Below are 21125 nucleotides of genomic sequence, written 5' to 3'. Positions count from 1 at the left end.
AAGGAAAAGCTATTAACACACTATTATGAGATTAGTCCTATAGTGATATGAAAATGAGTATATTCAATAGTACTGAACGCTTGACAAGAGTAGAAACAGACAGCAATGAATAGGACAGGAAATCTGGAGTGTAGAACTTGACCAAATAATTGATTAAGATCAGAGAGAAAGAAAGGGGAAAGTAATGACTCCTGGTGTAAAAACCAAAGTGAAAGTCAACAACTAAATAGCCACACTGTAATTTTCACAATCATTTTTATGTAATCCTAGGATGCTCTAAATCTAAACCATTCCAATCTGAGTGGGATCAGTAATAACATATAATACAGTCAGCTTGACAAAGGGTAAGAAAATGAATTGTGTTACATTTTTGTCTTCTTTTATAGTCTGATCTCCTCCCAGGAGACCACATTTCCTGGCCATTCCACAGTTTGTCCATCCAGTTTGGCCTTCATGTTCAACAACTGTGGGCCCTGTATGAGTCACTTGCATATTTAGTATATACACACACATACCTTAATGTCTTATTTACTGTATAAACTGTCCATAAAGTTAATCAGTTCCTTTCCCTGATTTGCTGTCCTTAAAAACACCTACTGGACTGAATCCACCTGTGAGGATTCAGAAGTTAATTTGTAGTCACTGAAACTAGAATTCATGCGGATACAATGCATACAAAGTTCGCATTGTAGTAAAAGCGTAAATAGTCTCTATAAACACCGCATCCAGGATATGCCTTGTGTTTATGCTGAGAAAGTCTAAAAACAAAAACCCTGAAGAGTTTGTATTTAGGTCTAACAGTACTAAGTCGAGGTATTGTTGTTTTGTTACACAATATTCCAGTTTAGTGAAATTCAGTTTTCCAGTGGTTTAGTCTAGTGCTTCTGACAAAGAGCAGTTCCCATAGGCAGCCATGTGAAACACAAGTCTTATTGGCAAACACTGTTTGACATTTTTCTGTTAAGACAGGATGCAGTGGTCCTATTTTCTTCCAGTCAGACTTATTTTAAAAAAAAACACATCTCAAAGAGCCATCAGCAGCATATTTGTTTTTTCCACATAGAGGTTTTATAGATTTCCCAGTCCTTCTCGGATTGATGATAGTGTAGCACCTGGTGTATCTGTTACATGTGGGATGCTACCCACCTCCATTTTTCCTCATGTGAAATACCGACACTGTGTAGAGTCAATGTAACAATAAGAAGTGCATCGTAATTTTCCATAAGATCTAAGATAAAAGAGAATGTGCATCAGTTGCAATGTATGAAAAATTTGACCATTCATGCATTTTTTTTTCCTTTATAAATTTACAAAATATTGTATATGGATTGGTGGTGCCTAATTTGCTAGAGTCCTTTAGTATCCTAATTTCCAGCACATTGTACATGGGCTCTGGCAGTAGCTTTCTGGCGGAATCAAGTCCATTCACATAAATATAACATCAGGAAGTACCAACTACCAATACATCTGACAGAAAAACAGAGGTATAATTTCTAGCTATACTCTATGTCATTCATCACTGCCACTGATGTGGATCCAGCATAGTCCAATATAGACGAGGATAAAATCTGGGCCCTATTGAAGTCAATGGGAATTTTTCTAATCCTACTTCCTTCATAAATTAATTTTGTAATCTTAGGTAAATCTCATAGGGCCTAGTCCAAAATCACTGAGTCAATGAATGTCTTTCTATTGATTTAGATCAGACCCTTATCTTCCATGTCTCAATTATCCATTTCTGTGAAATAGGGATAATGATACATACATCATGGTGAAACACTTTGAGATATCTGGTGAAAAACACTATATATGGGGCCAAATATTATTATGATATCACGTGTGTGTGCAGGAGGCAGGGGAAATTGTCATAGATCTTTTGATTTCAATTGAGCTGTGATGATTTATGCAAGCTAAGGATCTGACCCCGAGATTTTTATACAAATGCAATTTTGATGAGGGTTTTTTAAAAAGATGATTTAAATGACTTTTTGCAATCTAGGCATACATTGAAGCTGAGGTTTCTCATAACTGACTAGTGATTTTCAGTGTCTCCATTTTTAGGTACCTAGCTTAAGACAATTAAAGGGGGACTGATTTTTAGAAGGGAGTTGCTCAACACATTCTGAAAACCAGACCCCTTGAAGACATATCAAGTTGTCACCTAAAATTCAGGCCAAATAACTAGTCACTTTTGTAAATGTTGGCCTAAGCAATAGATGCTATCAAGCCCTGCAGCCTCTTACTCTGTGACTGTTCCAGCAATTGCACTATGAGGATTAACACAACAGGCAGTTTGCAGAAATGTCCTGTGGTTTCTTATCCCTGTCAATTAGCACATTATTGTTTCACAAACTATGAGGACTCTGCAGATAATTTCATTTACAAATTAAATGTTTCCTGCTAGATAGTAATAATACCTGACAGCGAGATAGAGGTAAGGCTATTGGAGGTAAAATGCTGACCAGAGGAAGCCACTTACACAAATGCAGACAAGGCAATCAACAATAAACAGATGTTACAATGAAGTATGCTGCCAGGCAGAATTACAGCTTTGCATTTGTTGTTTAATATTTTTTGCAGATAGTTCTGGTCTTTGAAAATGCTGCACTAATATATGACTGACTGGTTCAGAAACAAAGGCATCCCAGGCTGTCAACCCACAAACCTGGCTCTTTCCCATTATAGGGGACATGTAAAGGATGAAATTGGACATGTGCCTTTCCCCCTACCCTTTTCTTATGATGTAAATAATGGTGTCCTTATTTTTATAGTAGAAATTCTGGTCTTACCTACTCTTGAAAATGTTATGAAAACTAGTCTAATGATAACAACAGAAAAGCAGGAAAACTGAGATTCTCCAGGATATATTTACAAGATTAAGGGTAATTATGCCCATATATACAGCATGTATGTCCAACTCTCATTAACCACAGTATGAATCACATGCATGTAGCTGAGGGTAGAACTTAGCCTTAACAGTCAATATAATACAGTTAGACTACAAATATACATCATTTCCAATTCATGCTTTAATAAGCACACATGCTTTAGTGAAATACATTCTCGTGATAATCTTTCGTTTTTAGTGCTCAGCCAAAAACTAAAATGAAGATGGGTTTGTCCATACCCAGGGAGATATGTTTTACATGTCAAATATCCAAAATCTTTTCCATCACAATCTTCTACTCCCTCGCGTCGGTAGCCATCTCCACAGTAAGCACGATGGCATCCTAATGAACATGCAAGAAAAGGGCATCTTCACAACTGAGACAATCAAGTAAAGGATGGAGGAAAGACAATCAGAACCATACTATTAAGGGTACAACATGAACCAGGGAATCCAACTAGCATCATAGAAAGACTGCCCACTCAGAAAGAGCTGCTCTATATCTGGGGAAGGGATGGAGTGGTGAATGCTAGAAGTAGTTCTGAAGGTTTTGCTCCATATTGGTATGCTATCATTTGGCCTTTGCTTTCAGTGAACAGCAAAATGAAAGCTAAGTTTACTTGGCATGAACCGGTCCTGGGTAGACCTAGAAGTGAACATATTGAGCCAAAATCTGATTCCATTGAAGTCAATGGCAAAATTGCAATTGAGCTCAGTGGGACAAGGATCTGGCCCATTATTAATCCCTTCTAGCATAAATAGGAACACTTGTGTCTCAATATCCTGGCCAAATTACCAGCTGGGTAATTAGATCTTGCCTACCTAAAATCCTTACCTATAGCCTCAGTTGGTTAGAGCAACCATCTCCACTTCCTGTTCTAAATGATTGTGCAATGCACTAGTAAGGCACTGTCTTGCGCTCAAAATCCCAGTGGATTTCCATGGAAGTTCTGAATGTAAAACAATTACAAGATCAGGCCCTTGAAAATAGATCTGTCATGTTCTAACTCACAGGTGATTCCTATTTGGGAAATAGGTGTGAAAAGCACATTTGAGATCCTTTGGGACAAGATACAATACATACAAGTTATTATTTTGCCTAGTGTTTATAGCAACTTGCATGCCCAATTTTCTTGATGAATCTGCTCATAATGCAGCTACCATACCTTCCTTTTCAACATCCATGTTCAATTTGCAAACAGTTGCCTAAAGGTCCCACATAAAATGTTATGGACTGCACATGTGATTTACATTAGTTTGTTTATTTTAGGAAAATCTAATGCACTTGCATGTAGTATAAAGAAAGAAATAACACTGAATAGATGTAACTTACTTATACAGTCATCTGTCACAATAGTATTGCCATCATCACATTCTTCCCCATCCTGGATGATGCCATCTCCACAGGTACTGCCATCCTCTACAGGGTAATCCACAGGATAGAAAGGGGTAAGCTATCCAAATAAACACATGACAATTACTAGAACTGAACTATAAGCCTCCTTGTCATCATTAAAAAGGTGAAGTGGGTGACAGAGATGGGTACAAGCCACATAGTTTGGATCCAAATGTGATCTTTCTTAAAGTCGGGGGGTTTCCAGGATTTGGTCTGGGCCCACTATTGAGTCAGTTGGGAGCCTAGGATCTAGATCTAAACTTCTTCAAGGTTTAGTGAATGTTTGAAGGTCTTGGTTTGGGCCCACCTCCAAGAGTGAGGTTAAGACATTTTTCAGGAAGTGTCTGTACAGCGGAACCTCTGTGAACTGCTTTACATTGTAACCAGGTATTTCAGTGCCTGTTACTTCAAAGTGTGCCCTACATGGGTTTCACACAGAAGTCAATAGGCATTTTTCTGTTCACTTCCGTGAACTTTGGTTCAAACCCTTGCAGCTGTGTGCAACTCAGTTGTTTTGGTTTGCAGGTATTTATACAAAACTTTTCTTTTGCACATCTTCTCATGAGTTATGGTTTTGTACAGGAGCCAAACACTCGAGCAAATCTGTTAAGTTTTGCCTTGTGTGGGTCAAACACAAAACCTCTCTGCCACCCTAATGCACAAAACTGAACCTGGTTTGTTCACCAGTTGAGCCAGATTCACAGGGAGGTTTCCAAAACCTGGAACCAATGACAAGTTAATACCTCCAATAGCTAAGACACCTGTAAACAAGACAAGAATTGTACTCAGTTCTGTCAGCACTCCACTTTTTAGGAGAAATTTCTACAGAAAATAATTGGATGCTCAAACACTGGAAAAAATGAGCATTTTCTTTGGTTTTAATTTTTCTTTATGTGATACAAAGTTCAAAAGCACAAATCTTGTTTTAAAAAGGAACCTAAATCTTCATGAAATCAGATGCCTTCTGAGACAATCATGATATTTTTACCTGGATTGGAAGCCATCCAATGGTATCTTTGAAATACAGAGATCTCTGATCTCTTCGAAAGGCTAAGGCATTTTCAGTGTTCAGCCGGTCCAACTCTTCCTGATTGTTCACTACAAAAATCTGGGACACAGGAAAAGGAAAGAACTGAGGACCCTTTCAAATAGCATTTCAGTCATGCAGTGTAGTTTGCAGGGTTGACAAACATCTCTACATATGTTGATAATCAAACAGAAAAATGGTTAAATAGATTGATCCCAAAAGCAGCACTACATTCCTAATACTATGCTGAAACTTAAACCTGTGCACTTCTAGGTCATCAAATAGTTAAGCAATAGTTAAGAGAGATGAGTTTTAAAGAGCTAGTGGTGCCTACATACTTAAATTTCCATGGGCCAAATTTTCAAAACTCAGTATGACAGCTATTCCCACAACAATGCCTGTGCAAGTCATTGCCTATGCAAAAGCTCATATGAAGATATGGGTATTTGCAGGAGCAATTACAAAACAGATGCATACAAAAGGGTTTTTTGTGGGTGCATTGAGTGTACCCACATTTCTTCATGCACATTCATTGCAAAAAAATAATGAATTTCATCACTAGAGTCCCTACTTAGCTTTTATTACTTTGTTCAGACTTCACTGGCACTGAAATCTGTACTTTTTTATGTGTGTGTGTTTCTATCCAAAAGCAAATTCTTTAATTGAATAGAAAAATTAGTTCAAATCTAGGAGAAATAGAATGAGTTGCTCCCTTCCCAAATTCTTTTATGTCTGAGTCATTGAAATTTGGCAGCAAGAGGCATTAAGCTGTAATCTCTCCCTTTAGTAGTTTAATCAAATTAATTTTAGTAGGATTCAAAACATTTTTAAATTAAGAAAAAGTAAATGGAATGTATCTGAAGAAAGTGGATTTAGTAATATAATGTCTGAGCCTGATTTCCACTAAGATAAACAGAATTAGTTCTGTTTAAAAAATCAAGGGTAATTAATTTTTACATAGCATGACAATATCCCAGGGCCCCTAACAAATCTCAATGCCATTAAAAGTAGCATTGAAGAAAAATGCCTTCAGTTCAAATGAATGAAGACAATGAGGACTAGAATCTCCCTCCCCCCACCAAGAGTTGATTCTGCAATTGTAAAGTATTCATAGTTAAAAGATGAAGGCCTAATGCAGAGGCTCTAACTTAGTTGAAATCAAATGGTAGTTTCATCTTCTCAACAACTTCAGATTTAAACCCTTAATAGCCTTAAAATTACAAAAGATCTAAAAAATTAAAATGAACCACAGTTACTGAGAACAAGACTAAATCATGATGAATTAAATGAAAAACTCAAGGTGTTCCTTTACACAAAGCCAACAGAGAGCTCCAAGAATGGAGAAGCCACTCAGGATACTGGGTTTGTGACATGCTGAAAAAGGAATGATTAGTTGAAAATGTAAGTCGGTGTCTACTGAATTATTTGGCTTTGATTAGAATGCTCAAAATAAAATCCAGCAATCAAGGCACTGAGGTGTCTCTCCTGGTCTTTTATGGATATTTCAGCATGGAATTGTCGTTAGGGGATATAAGAGGGCTCCAATGGTGCACAGAGATGGCTTGAAGAGGAGAAATATAAGTGCAAGCTTAAAACCAAATTCTTAACACTCAAGGGAGCAAGGTTAAATCGAGTAAGCGAGTAGAATTGCCAAGGAGGGAGCTCTGCTCAGCAGGTGGTGGGTTGCAACCAACAACAACCCAGTTTTATTAGGCTATGATGTCATGAATGTACATGGCTTCCAAGATTGCCTCCTTGAGGAATGACTAACTGGCAGAACTGAGATCACATTTTGATTATTAGCAATAAGAGCCAAGTAGAGCTAAGTGGAAAAAGCTGTTTTTGCACTACAGGTGTTTATGCTCCGATTAGCATATTTAAATATCAAATATCAAACAGTGCAAGAAGTGGGAAGAGGGGGAGGGATGAGTATAGTGCATGCCATGTACGATATATGTATGCTAAGTATAAATAATTCATAATGTATAAGATATGACATATGGAGGTATGCACCAGTGTGTGATGGATAGGTAATACCACACCCCCACTTCTCACATGTGCCAGTTAAAAAGAGGAAGATGTAGCATACACCATGACTGTTGTGTCTAATTTGATATCAAGGTACATTTCAGGTCGGTGTATGGGGTTTTGGCCAGGTAGCCCCCATTAAAACTATCAGGACTTATGCCTCCTCAACTATGGAGTGTCCCCAGACGTCAGAAGCAGTGCAGCTGGGAGAGGAGGCAGGGTTTTGGGGAGCCAGAGAGAAGGTGGCTCCTGCACAGAGAAGAGCTCAGCTCTGCAGTTGTTTCCAGCATACCAGTGAGCAAGGGAAGCTGTTGAGGAGATTGGTGTAGCAGCAGATCCTACCTTCCTCTCTTCCCCTTGCAGAGGTGACCATTAACAACATGGAAACTACTTCAGCCCTAGAGCTGCAGTGATGTTTACTTCCTCCTTTCCCCTCCTCCCAATGCATCTCCAGCTACAGCACTTAGGCCAGCTGTTGGACTCAGGATGCCTCAGAGCTTTGCTCTTCTAGCTCAGAAAGTCCCTTAGTGAGTTCCAGAAAACCTCCTTCGTAGTTAAAAACAATCGGGCTTTTGGTAATGTAATGCACAGATGCAAACTAAAGCTGACCAGGTGGGCAGCATATGTAACTAATACCTGATCTTGCAAAGGATCGGGTTCAAGTGACCCACTTTTAAAGAATAAAACTATAAGTGTATGGATTGTGTGCTCTACACACCCACATGCCTCCACGTTTTTCTAAAAATATGTAACAGATTTGAGGGTTAACAGAGCGACCCATTTCCCTTCCTCATTCACTACCATTCAGTAACTAAAAGATATCACCATATAACACTCCACTGTGTACAGCAGCAAATGATGCTCTGTAGAGCAGCAGAGAAGTGGCTCTCTCAATGCTGATATAGCAAAGTGCTAGTATTCACAGACTCCAAGACGGCAGGCTCCAGCTGAAGGAAAATATAGTAACAGCTTTTATAGAGTCATAGAAATCAGAGATGGAAAAGTCCTCAGTCATCTAACATAACTCCCTGCCAGCAATGAATTGCTTCCTACAACTGGCTTTTAAAGATACAGTCATAAAAATTAGAGATTAAAATGTGATCTGTAACATGTATATCACAATATTATGTGTTACAGAGTAGTTACCATGCTAGTATGTATATTTCCATTTGCAGAATCTGACCTGCAAAAGTGTTCATTCATAGTTATCTTTATATTTGGTGGCTGTTCTACAAAGAGGATTAGACAAGCATTATTACTACTGACAGCTAATGGAGATCTTTTATTAGCGCAAGTCGAAGAGGCCTGCATTGTGTGAGAAGAAGGTCCTGGTGTCTATTATATGCATGCCATATGTTTGATCCCTGTGTTCAATGCCCAAATCTCCATTTAACACAGAAAATTAAGCAAAATTTCATCCAGCACCCACTAAAATATTCAAACTGAGTGACAATAATCAAAGCAACCTCAAAATATACTGAGATAAGAGCAAATGTCTTCAATCCCAAAATAAGGAGTGCTAGAAAAGTGCTATATGACATACCCAAGACAATGTTATTTCAAGACAGTCAGCAGTGCCAATCACACCAAGTCTTGGAGCTTGTTATAGGATATAGTTCCCTCACCTAGACTGACTCCCAAGGTTTCGTATACTAGAAATGAAACCCTGAAGCACATAGATGACATTTAGACAAGTTCCTCCTTAGCTCCAGAAATTTAGCTAACACGGTGCCTTTTAAATCAAAGTACTTAAATATCATTTACTTAACCTCCTAACAAGCCGCCTTACCGCAGGGACTTTTGGATAGCTGTGTCCAGTCAAGGATTCCTCATATGGTGGGATATTCACATTTTGCGGGGGTTTGCAGAGACATCTCCCTGGAGGTCCTGGATACCCTTTTTCCCCTTTTGGTCCTATTGCTAGTTGTCCTAGGAAGCAAAATACCAGATTGTCATGTTATGTGGTTACTGTACAGCACACAAACCCAGCCTCAGAAGGAAACAGCTGAATGCGGACTACATAATACCAGTAAGAGGAATTCACATCTGTCTAAGGTCTGGGTGCTGTGGGGCGTGGAGTGTTGTTATCTCCCAGAGACTTCTCTGAGATTTCAGGGAACTCATTGCTCTGTGGGAGTAGGTCTTAAGAGCGCCTGTATTAACAGTATGAGGCAGGACATCATCACAGGATGGGGTTTTAGAATAACAACTCAAATTATTGGACAAAAACGGTTTGGAATTAAGCAAATTTGATATGTGTGGGTTTCTACAGGTGGAGCAGAACCTTTAAAATTAATCTCAAGATTTTGGTTGCCTTCCCAGCAGTGTGGAGAAAATAAATGTTGCTTTGAAATTTTCCAGCTTATTTAGTCTACGCTTAGGTGTTTCTCGTTGGGGGACATCAACTATATGAAAACAACAACCAGCCCCATAAGTGTACCATTTCCAATCCACTCCACAGAAGGTAACTCTTGCCCACTGAATAAGCCAAGAGGAGACAAGGAAAAAGAGAAAACTGAGCAGGTGAGCGGCAGCACAAATAGCTGGCGCCTGTCTGAGACGTTATTGGTTTCCAGCCATTTGTTTTTGTAAAAAATAATTAAGACCCTTTTTTATGCTTCATTATAAAATCATTAGGGAAAAACATGCCTGTTAATATCAACTATTGCCGCCTCAGTATCAGCTTCTGTATTGTCCCACATGTCTAGCTTTCATCATCTCCAAAGAAACAGAAATCTGCCTAGGATTTGAGTGAATTCATATTCTTGAATTTGTATAATTTTCAGTAATAAGATTCTTCCTCCCTCCCCCAACTTCTGTCTGCAGCTCTGCAATACACACAGAATGCAGAGGCATTTGCAGCACACATGAGAAATAGAGAATCCTTTTCATCTTATCCCATCTCCTCTCACCACCTCCTCTCAGCTAGTACTGTGGCATCAGTTTGTAGTTGATATTCTTCTTGTTTGCACAGCAGTGCAGAGTGAGCCTGCACCAGGTGATTAGATGGCGCCATCTTGCTTTGTAAGCTGAAACATTTTGATGAGAAGGAGGAGAGGGCTCTAGTCCCACATGATCTACTACAGGGGTTCTGAACCTTTTTTTTTCCTGGGACCCCCTTTGAAAATATATCAGGCTGTGAGACCCCCCCAATAAAGTGATGACCCCTTCCATGCCACCCTTTCTTCTGCGCTGCTGCTGGGGCTGGGGCTGCCTTCAGAGCACTCGGCCAGCAGCTGCTGCTCTCCGGCCACCCAGCTCTGAAGGGCTCTGCTGTCTGCCATGCCTGGGGCTGACAGCTGCAGCCATGGCATGCATGGGAGCTGACAGCTCGCAACCCCCCATTATAACCTCATGACCCCTTGAGGGGTCCCGACCCCCAGTTTGAGAACCCCTGATCTACTATGAAGACTCAATAGTCCTCCAAGGCTGCCATAGCTCTTCCTCTTTCTCAAGCCCATCACCACAGGATGGGGTTTTAGGATAAGAACTCTCTCTCACGTGTCTGCAAATGCCTCTGTGCGATCTGCATTTTGTGTGTATTGCAGAGATGCAGACAGAGAATAGGGAGAGGGAGGATGTAATCTTATTACAGAAAATTATACAAATTCACACAAATCCTAGGCAGCTTTGTTTCTCTTTGGAGATGAAGAAAGCTAGACATGTGAGCAGGCCTGCCAAAGGGAGGGACAAAGGGAGTAATTGCCCAGGGGCACAGTGATTTAAAGGGCCCAGGCAGATGGGAAGATGGATACGTATCCTTCTCTCCTCCACACATCCCCTTCCCCGAGGCCTCCGCCGCTCCCATTCTTCGCCCCTCCCCTGAGCTGAGTTTATGTAATTTGCACCATGCAGGTTCCCGGGCAGGCTGAGGCGGCAGTATCTGCTACTCAGCTTCCCGGGTTCATCATAATCAACCTGGGGAGTCCCAGGGACCCAGGATGCTGAGTAGCAGATACCATCTCCTCAGCCACCCGGGAACCTGCATGGCACATAATAAATCAGGAAAAACTTCCGACAGAAGCCCACCTCAGACCTCAGCCATCCCTTTCTAGGGGGGCCATTGTCTGTTCTGCCCTGATGCCCGCAATTACCGTTGGTGGGCTGGCATGTGCGACAACGTAAAAGCCGATACTGAGGCAGCAACTGCTGATATTAACAATCAAGGGTCTTTAGGGAATCTTATGGGCCTGTTTTTATTTAAATATTAGCGATCTTAACAGATGCTTCAGAGGAAGGAGTAGAACCAGCATAGCGGCCATTATGAAATAATCTGCCCACGGGGGAAGTTTCTTCTTCAAGCCAGGAGCTTATGGCTGAATAACCAAAATGTCATGGAATTTTCTGTACCTAGACTTGTTTAACAACATGATACAGGCTAGGAGAGGGAGTGAGGGAGGGAAGATGGGGAAGATGACTGCTAAGGGTGGCCCCTCTTACCTGATACTGAAGGTCCTGGTGGACCTGGTTGACCCAAAGGACCAGGCCTGCCAGGTGGACCCATAATTCCAGCAGGTCCAATATCTCCCTTTTGTCCCTAGCATAGGAAAAATATCCACACAGCAAATTAGTATCTGCTACATTTAATGTAAACAAAGCAGATACACATTCATCGTGCACTTCGTCCCTACCATGCATGTAGATACTGAAAAAGGAAATATACCTTATTCTCACACATGAATGAGGAGAGTCCATATTGTGATTCTGCTTTGAGACTAGACTATGTAAAAATGGCACCGTCTTTCTCAATAGATCTGTTCTCTGTGCATAATCAGAGTCCTATCTGCTGATGTGAGCAACTCAAATTAGTTTTTACCGCTTTTTACTCCTGTTAGCCCTGCAGGAGGCAACGCAGAATAAACTGGATTCTCCTGCTCATTGTGCATCATCTACAGAATCATTTACCAAATTCCAAGAAATACCCATGCAAATTCTTTGCGGCTGGGCTTGTGCTGAGGTGACTGAAGAGGGCATAATTTGCTGACAGTGGGGTTGTCTTGCAGAACTTTTAGAACTGGGGATGATGCACAAGAAGGGGGAAGCTTGATTTTTGATCCTAGGCTGAGTTTTCAAGGCTGGCAGAAACAAAATTCTTTTCACCTGTAAATGGAGCAACTCTGATCTGGAATCCAGGAGACGCAATAAATATGTCATTTTTTATTGTCACTTTTTGTGCTAGGGTTAATTTTTTCAAAAGCCACTAAATGACTTAGGAGCCTAAGTCTCATTTATACAACTAATCGAAGCATTTAGGAGCCCAAGTCCCATTGACTTTTACTTAGACCCATTTGAAAATTTAGCCCTGGGACTGCATAGCATCTGCCAGGTCTTTGCCTGTCTCTAGCTAGTGCTGCCTCTTTCATAAGCTTTAAAATCACCCATGCAGATTTTAATACTTCCTTCAAAAAACAAAAAGAAATGCAATTAGAAAAATAGATTAAAACCAATTTGCCCAGCTATCCTGTCTCCTACTAGAAAGGTTTCTGAATTTAATATGATGGTACTTGTTTATAAAATAATTATATTTATCTTGCTATCTGTACAGTATGTGAGGTTTACATTTCTCTCTCTCTTTCTCTTTTTAAACTGATCCAGAATTCCATGGTGAAGTCCACCGTTTACATAACTGGTTTGACCTTGATGCAGCAAGACACACCATTTTGCATGGTAAAAACTGTATATACTGTATTAACTTTCCTTTAATCCCAAAGGTGATGAATTCCACTGAGGTGGTGTAATTCTAGGGTAACATGCGTTCAGAAGATAACGACGGGCCACTGCACGTCTTGTTTCAGAGTAATGGAGAGTACACATAGCCATGTATACTAAAATAATTTTGTGTTATATAATACTCTGTATCCCATGGATAACTTTAAATGTCATCTGCAGTATTTCAATTGAGCCTGATTATCTGCAGCCACAGCCCATCCAGAATTAATGTAATATTTTGCCTTATTTAAATAATCTGTTTCACCAATGAACCTTAGTATCCATGTGAATATTCATGATGATGGGCAATAATTACTCACATTATGCAATGAGTGAACAAAACTGGCAGAACACAAGAATAAAAAATTGAGGCGCAACCAAGAGACTTACTAAGAAACCTTCCTCCCCCACAAAATGAATACGAGACAGAGGAAATAAACTGTCATATACTGTACTGTTTGAAAGGTTCTGGATTTCCATGTGCAACACACTGGATGAACAATCAACGAACACTCCTAGTTTGATGCAGATTGAGCAAACCAGGACAATAATTTACAATAGAATGTCTTTTGTGTTGTTTCTTTTCATGACGCGCTACAGCACTTGGGAAAGCTCTTCGCAAAGAAAAAAATTAATCTTCTCAGCATCAGGGAACCAGCCCTCTAGAAGGGCTTTTTACCAAGTAACAATATTTGCTCATGATGACTGATATAAGGCATTCTACCTTGTCAACACTGAAATCCTGGGCTGGCTACTTAGTGTCAATTTCCATGCAGCAAAGCTGAGGAAACGGCCTTTTTTGTGTCAGTTTGGAAGCGGCGAGGCTGTGACTTATGAGTTCCACAGTCTGCCTATCTTTTCAGAATGGATATGCCCCTGAAGACTCAGCACAGAGCTGAAGAAGCCAATGAGATCATCAAGATGGATCTCAGAATGGAACTGGAAGTAACACTTTCTTAATTTAGCTGCTATGCAAGCATTTATACAGGGATGTCAGCTGTTTCTGGAGACAGGAAACGGCTCTGCGTGGGTGAAAACTATCTTCTCTGTTTAACAAATAGCTATTTAAATACAGATTTCCCATTTAACACAAGCAACACATATAACAACCAGGCCAGGAAAGCCTTAAAATAACATTTTAAGGTTTTTGTTTTTGATTTTTTTAAAAAAAAGAGAAAGCAAAAAAGAATATCAACTTATCTGATCAACAACAAAAAAGGAAACCCAATTTTCAATCTTGGGTGCTCAAATTGACATTTAGACTCCCAGAGAGGTACTTGGATGTTAATGTCCAAATGTGGGATTTTGACTCCTAATTTAGGGCCAGATTAAAGTACCCTTAATCATGCTGAATGGTACTTTACACCAGAAATACTCCCATAAATCAATGGGATTACTTATTGATAAGATACCACTTAATGTGACAAAGCTCCCAAGATCAATAACTGGGCCTTTTGTACGGCCAAAAATTACTGCAACTCAAAGTATTAAGGCAGAGCTGTGAGCACTGTGCCTTCTCTCTAGTTAGGCATCAGAGAGCAACCTCTGGGCCTGTTCCTTCTGGTGGGACAAATTGACATAGTCTAAGAAAGATGTCAGGGGGCACATAGCAACTTTTAAAAATTCACATCTGAAAGGGCAAAATTCTTCTCTCCATGTCATGTGACAGACCTATTTTGGATATTCTGCACTTGGTTTGTGATCTATTTTTATGATTAACCCTGCAAAAAACTGATATATAAAAATTTCCCACATGGTAAGGTGGTGTCTCACCTGGACTATTTGCTGATGACATTGCACTACTAGCAAATCAGGCCAGTGACTCAGATTTTCAGTGCTGGGTGTAACCATCTTGCAAATAAGATACCTTCAACCGGCCATTGGATATAAGCTTCTACAAAGGAGCTGCTGGAGCTCCTGCAACTGTATGTAAATATTCTTGTTTAAAATTGGTTCAGACTGTAAAGAAAGCAATGACGAAACATACACTAAAAAAGCAACTGGTGATGCATATTAGCTCTTCTGAGTTAGTCATTAATGTTATACTTTTAATTACTTGGAGAAATCTAAACAACTTGTATTGGAGAAGCTTGCATCAACTTCTACATACAATTATCAGCTTTTACACCTAATCCCAAAGAACTTGAACATGTTAGTACTATAAATATAATTATTTTGAACCCAAAATAAGAACTAGTTACTATAATATTATTTCATCTGGTTTATCTGTACCAGATTTCAATCATTTTTATTTAAAAAGTTGCTACGTGCCCTCTGTCACCATTTTCAGAGTGCAATGGATTTACCCTTTGTATGTAGTACTGTGATGTAGTACTGGTTCCATACACATACCCAGGATGATTAATCAATGTGACCTCAGTATCTACTCCACAGAGAGGAAGAGACAGTAAGAATGTTTTATAACAGCTTCCTTTCTTTACACTGAAGTTTGGTAACCTCCCAGGCCCCTGCAATCCGATCTGTATGGACAGACACGCCCCTGCAAAGCCCATTTGAACTCAAGGAGGCTGTGTCTGGACACAAAAGTCTGCCCACGTGGATCCAATTGCAGGATTGGAGTCTAAAGTGGCACTGGATGCATACTTAGTGCTTAAAATACGGCACAGACTAGGAATAGATTATGTTACTGTGTTTTTGAAGTGCAGACCAATGGTTCTTGTTAGCCCACAATTATTAATCTACTCTATTAGAGTGCCAGATGGCTCTCTTCCAGTGCACAAAAGCAGTTTCTCTCAGTTGAGGTGGTGCAACTCTTGTCACCGTTTAGCCAAGCTGAACATATTTAATCTTCCCCTTGTAAATCAATTCCTCCAGCCCCTAACCATTTTTCTTGCTCTTCACTCAACTCCTTTCATCTGTTGATATATTTCTGGCCTGTGGTGCCCAGGATGTACATGGTATTCTAGGTGTGGCGACCTTGCCAGAGCCATATGGAGACAGATTATCACCTGCTGCCTGACGTGACACCTGGATATACAAACCCAGAGCCCCCATTTACTCCAGCATTACTGCCTCCCAGCTTTCTACCTCTGACTTGTTATTTGTATTTTATATTCATTCATAGATTAAAAGGTCAGAGAGGACCACTGTGGTTATCATCTATTCTGCCCTCAAAAACTACAGTTTCCCCCATCAGGGAATCAAACTCTGGCCTCTTACACAACAGACAGAGATATGCACCTCTATACTAATGAGGAAGGAACTAGAAGTGCAACTGTGGTAGCACTCAAACTCACAACCTTTGAATGCCCTCCCAGCTCTCGAAGTCCAATGCACTACTGAGCCACTAAAAGTGCATTTAGGTCCTGCTGAGATTTGTACTCCGAGTATAGCATACCAGGCATTACATTATCGAACCACTAGCATTGCCTCCCTCAATGTATTTGTTCCAGGTTAAGTGTAATGTTGCTATTTCCCGCACCGATTTCTAATTTTGCACCACTGGATAGCTGTTTTCAGTGATGGCTCCAATACCATCCAGATTTTACTATCTGCATATTTACTTAGTGTGCGCTATATCCATCCTTCCACACCATGTACAATAAAGCTGCCAGTGTCAGTCCTTGCACTCTGCTGCACTCGTTCCCCAAGTCTGTACATTGCCATATAGCATTACTCATTGTTTACAGTCCCTCACACAGTACTTAATCCAAGTGGCAATGCTTCATAGGGATAGAAAGAAATATGTACCAAGGTTAAAGACCAGCTCTGGACCCTTGTGACTTCCAAAACTCTACACCTTTCCTTAGGGAGGAAATGGGATACTGCATAGTGTTTGCACCACAGCCAATGAACTCTGCCCCACTCTGCGGCTGAGGGTGGATGTTAGGGATGTACTGATCATGTGCAGTGGCACCCCAACTCCACGTGGGTGAGAAAGTTAGTTTGGGGGGGGGACGGACCAGATGCTGGCCTCCACTATGCCTTCTCCAGTGCCCCAAAAGGTCCATAAAGCCAAGTTATCTGGCCAACTGAGACAGCTTAGCCTGAAAATCTAGTGCCATCCCTCTTCATAGCCCCCAATGGCAGCAACATACATGGTGGGTATCCCTGACTGCCATAACAGTCTCTTGGGCTATTGACATCTGGGAGAAAATTAGAGCAGCGCTGACTCCAAGCCACCCTCAGCATTGGGGAGCCACAAAGATTTTTGGAACCACTGTTGCTCCCAGCACTTCGGGTCCTGTCCTGTGCTGACTGTAACTCAATGGAACCAGAGAACTGGGCCCTGAATTGAGTCTAGACATAATGGAGATCTCCTAGCTGCCAGCTCAGACAAGGAAATACCACTGAGGACAGGGTATGGAGGACAGCAGTTGTAAGAACCACATCCCGGCCATGCTATTGGCATTCGGAAGGGAGATCACAGCCCTGCCTAAAGTTACGCTAAACCAAAATCTTGTTATCAATCTAGGAAAAATTACATTCCAAACAACATAGAGTCTGATCTTTGACCTTCAAATTCTGAATGTATGACTGGCCAGGCTGGAACTCCTACATAGGTAGAACACTCATTGTATGCACACACATGCGTGTGCACTCTTGCTCACGCACCCTTCCCCCTCATACACACCTGAATATATTTAAAATCATTTCTATTTCTATGCACAAAAAGTTGAGAGCATCAATGTCACAAAATACAGGTGCAGGAAGTGATGGAAGATCTAGTCACTCATCACAACCACTCAAATCCCAGAAAACTTGTAAAGAGAAAACATAGGGTCCCTACTTGTTTGCCTCGTTTTCCTGGTCTTCCAATAGGTCCTCTGTGCCCTGTCACTCCAGGTTCTCCCTTTGGACCCATTTCTCCCTTAGTGGGGGGTGGGAGGGAAAGGAAACAGTATTTAAGTCCAGAAATATGTATTAAAATGGTAATACATGTCTTATACAACCCAGCAGGTAATTCAGTACTTTCAATTTACACTATTACTCTATGTGCACAATCTGGCCCTTAAAGAATACCATTGTAAGATATATTGCCAGTTCACGGTTATACTCAAACACTTAAAAAAAAAAAAAAAAGACTTAAAAAATCCTCTTACTTATTTTTTACCCCAAATCCCTCAGAAAGGTTCCTCATTTAAAGAGGAAGCCAACTGGGGAAATCAGAAACAGGTTAACAGGCATGGGGTTATGCAGACAACTTGACTAACAACCCTCTCTTTGACACATTTAGAATTATCTAATTTTGCTGCAAGGATCCGTAAGCAATATAATTTCTATTAATAAGAAAGGTGACCAGTTTTCTCCTCTGCTATCCCCTTCAGAAGTAGCCGGAATTTTCTTAACCTAGTTTTGCTGACAAAATGTGATTATGATTGTTACAAATAGACCTTCCTTTAAGGATTCTGCCCGTAAAATGATCTTTAAAACTGAATGATAATAAGTTGTCTAGTTCATGATGAATGGAGGTACCAAAACTGGTCAGGGTAAGCTGCTATTTATAAGAATATCATTCTCAGAATATAGTTTATCCCCTTCAGACAAAACCTGTGATTATGATTGTTACAAATAGACCTTCCTTTAAGGATTCTGCCCATAAAATGATCTTTAAAACTGAATGATAATAAGTTGTCTAGTTCATGATGAATGGAGGTACCAAAACTGGTCAGGGTAAGCCCTGCTATTTATAAGAATATCATTCGGAATCAGAATATAGTTTAATAGAGATGTTTAATAACACCATGCTAATATACAGTGCAATTGGATAGGTTATAAAGTCACAGACAAGAGTTTGGAAACTTTAAGTGGAGGCAAGTTTGTGATCAAACAAAAATTGCTGAAAAGAGAAATGAAAAAAATAACTCTACTGAGCTAAAATCTGCAGTCTTCACCTAAAATAAAAAGACTGTGGGATTTGGTTCAATGAATGCAAAATACTGGTTATCTCATTAAAATGAAACTTTCAATTCATTGGCACCCTGTGACCAAGACCCATGGTTCTGGAACTTCGATGCTACTGACCACTCATTGAACCAAGTGTCTATGTGGATATTTACTCAAATTTCTAAGGCAACCTTATATAATGTTTACTTACTTTCTGTCCCAGCATTCCAGGGAACCCTATATACCCCTGTAAAGCAAAAAAACAAGAGTAATCAAAAACATGCTGAGTGATCTTTGACAGAATAGCATCCGTTTTTGTTTTGATATAATCCAAAGGAGACAATGTATTAGTTTGTTTGATTGTTTTGTTTTTTACAGAGCACAAGTAGCCTGGCATGTCCAGACACATTTTCACTATAAACAGGCAGCAGCCTTTCTTGTGCCACAGCAGCTTAAGGATGGAAAAATCCCTGGAAAGTCACATATGTGGAGGATACTGTCTCGCATTACCTTCTCATAAACAAACTAGGGAAATACCACCTACACGGAGCTATGATAAGGTGGGTTTATAACTGGTTGGCAAACCACTCCCAGAGAGTAGTTATCCATGGTTTACAGTCAAGTTGGAAGGGTATATCGAGGGGGGTCCCACAGGGATCAGTTCTGGGCCTGGTTCTGTTCAATATCTTCATCTATGATTTAGATAATGGCATAGAGAGAACACTTATAAAGTTTGTGGCTGATACCAAGCTGAAAGGGGTTGCAAGTGCTTTGGAGGATAGGATTAAAATTCAAAATGATCTGGACAAACTGGAGAAACGGATTGAAGTAAAGAGGATGAGATTCAATAAGGACAAATGCAAAGTACTCCACTTAGGAAGGCACAATCAGTTGCACACAAACAAAATGGGAAATGACTCCCTAGGGAAGAGTACTGCAAAAAGAGTTCTGGGGGTCATAGTGGATCACAAGCTAAATACAAGTCAGCAGTGTAACACTGTTGCAAAAAAAAGCAAACATCATTCTGGAATGTATTAGCAGGAGTGTTGTAAGCAAGACACAAGAAGTAATTCTTCTGCTCTACTTCACGCTGATTAGGCCTCAACTGGAGTATTGTGTCCATTTCTGGGAGCCACAAGATGTGGACAAATTGGAGACGGTCCAGAGAAGAGCAACAATAATTATTAAAGGTCTAGAAAATATGACCTATGAGGGAAGATTGAAAATATTGGGTTTCTGTAGTATGGAGAAGTGAAGACTGAGGGGGAACATGATAACAATTTTCAAGTACATAAAAGGTTGTTACAAGGAGGAGGGAGAAAAATTATTCTTCTTAACCTTTGAGGATAGGACAAGAAGCAATGGGCTTAAATTGCAGCAAGGGTGGTTTAGGTTGGGCATTAGGAAAAACATCCTAATTGTCAGGGTAGTTAAGCACTGGAATAAATTACCTAGGGAGGTTGTGGATTCTCCATTATTGGAGATTTTTAAGAGCAGGTTAGACACCTGTCAAGGATGGTCTAGATAATATTTGGTCCTGCCATAAGTTCAGGGGACTGGACTAGATGACCTTGCAAGGTCCCTTCCAGTTCTATGATACCAGACTGCCATTCCTGGCCAAACTGACCAGGATTGTGTGTGGCTCTTTTAATTAGCCAGCATGGGCTATCTGAGATCCCAAGGGTCTTAACACAGTGCAATATGTTCAGCATGTCCCAGCACCCTAACATGGGAGAATATTCTTCACTGACTGGTTGAAATTTAAAGGGCCCTGAAACTCTTCCTCCTAACTGACTGATGAAAGGGCCATGTAACCCAAGAATTACTCTAGGGTCAGTGATGGAGGATTTTATATGAACTCTCCTCCCTAGTAGCAACTGCACGGCACAAGAAAGGGTTGGTTACTTTTGGGCCACGTACAGCTAACCAGTATTTTCTGTGACTAGCACACAGAGCCTCATTCACCCCCAAAGGCCATAGATATTTTGATGTGGACAAGGCCCTAAGCCCATTACCTCCTTTTACATTAATCAGACTTCTGCACTTACATGGGGAGGGATTCACACTCTGTCGGGTTGGGAATTTAATTTTATTGTAAAAACGCCATGTAATAAAATCTCAGTTTATTTTCTGAGCAATGTTATATCATCAGGCAAAACCATTTGAAAAGGATTTTTAGGCTAGCTTATGTTCGCTCAGGTTAATTTAAAGCCACTGTGAAACCAAAATAT

At 40.3% G+C, this 21125-nt stretch overlaps 1 protein-coding gene across 1 annotated transcript in view; it reads right to left on the bottom strand.

Annotated features, from left to right (window-relative positions):
• Positions 1-1158: 1158 nt before the first annotated feature.
• The window catches only part of COLQ (collagen like tail subunit of asymmetric acetylcholinesterase), a 65072-nt gene continuing 45105 nt past the window's right edge, over positions 1159-21125 (bottom strand). Inside the window, exons 10-17 of the mRNA XM_067561642.1 lie at positions 19106-19141; positions 17798-17878; positions 11779-11875; positions 9128-9267; positions 5272-5391; positions 4221-4341; positions 3128-3230; positions 1159-1228 (exon numbers count right to left, since the gene is read on the bottom strand). Coding sequence (XP_067417743.1) covers positions 1159-1228; positions 3128-3230; positions 4221-4341; positions 5272-5391; positions 9128-9267; positions 11779-11875; positions 17798-17878; positions 19106-19141 — 768 coding nt within the window. The remainder of the gene's footprint in view (positions 1229-3127; positions 3231-4220; positions 4342-5271; positions 5392-9127; positions 9268-11778; positions 11876-17797; positions 17879-19105; positions 19142-21125) is intronic.

This window comes from Emydura macquarii, unplaced genomic scaffold (genome assembly GCF_026122565.2).
Source record: "Emydura macquarii macquarii isolate MOO-44397 ecotype Brisbane River unplaced genomic scaffold, CSIRO-AGI_Emac_v2 contig_2422, whole genome shotgun sequence".
NCBI classification, from domain to species: Eukaryota; Metazoa; Chordata; order Testudines; family Chelidae; genus Emydura; species Emydura macquarii.
This window is presented reverse-complemented; position numbering and strand designations above follow the sequence as displayed.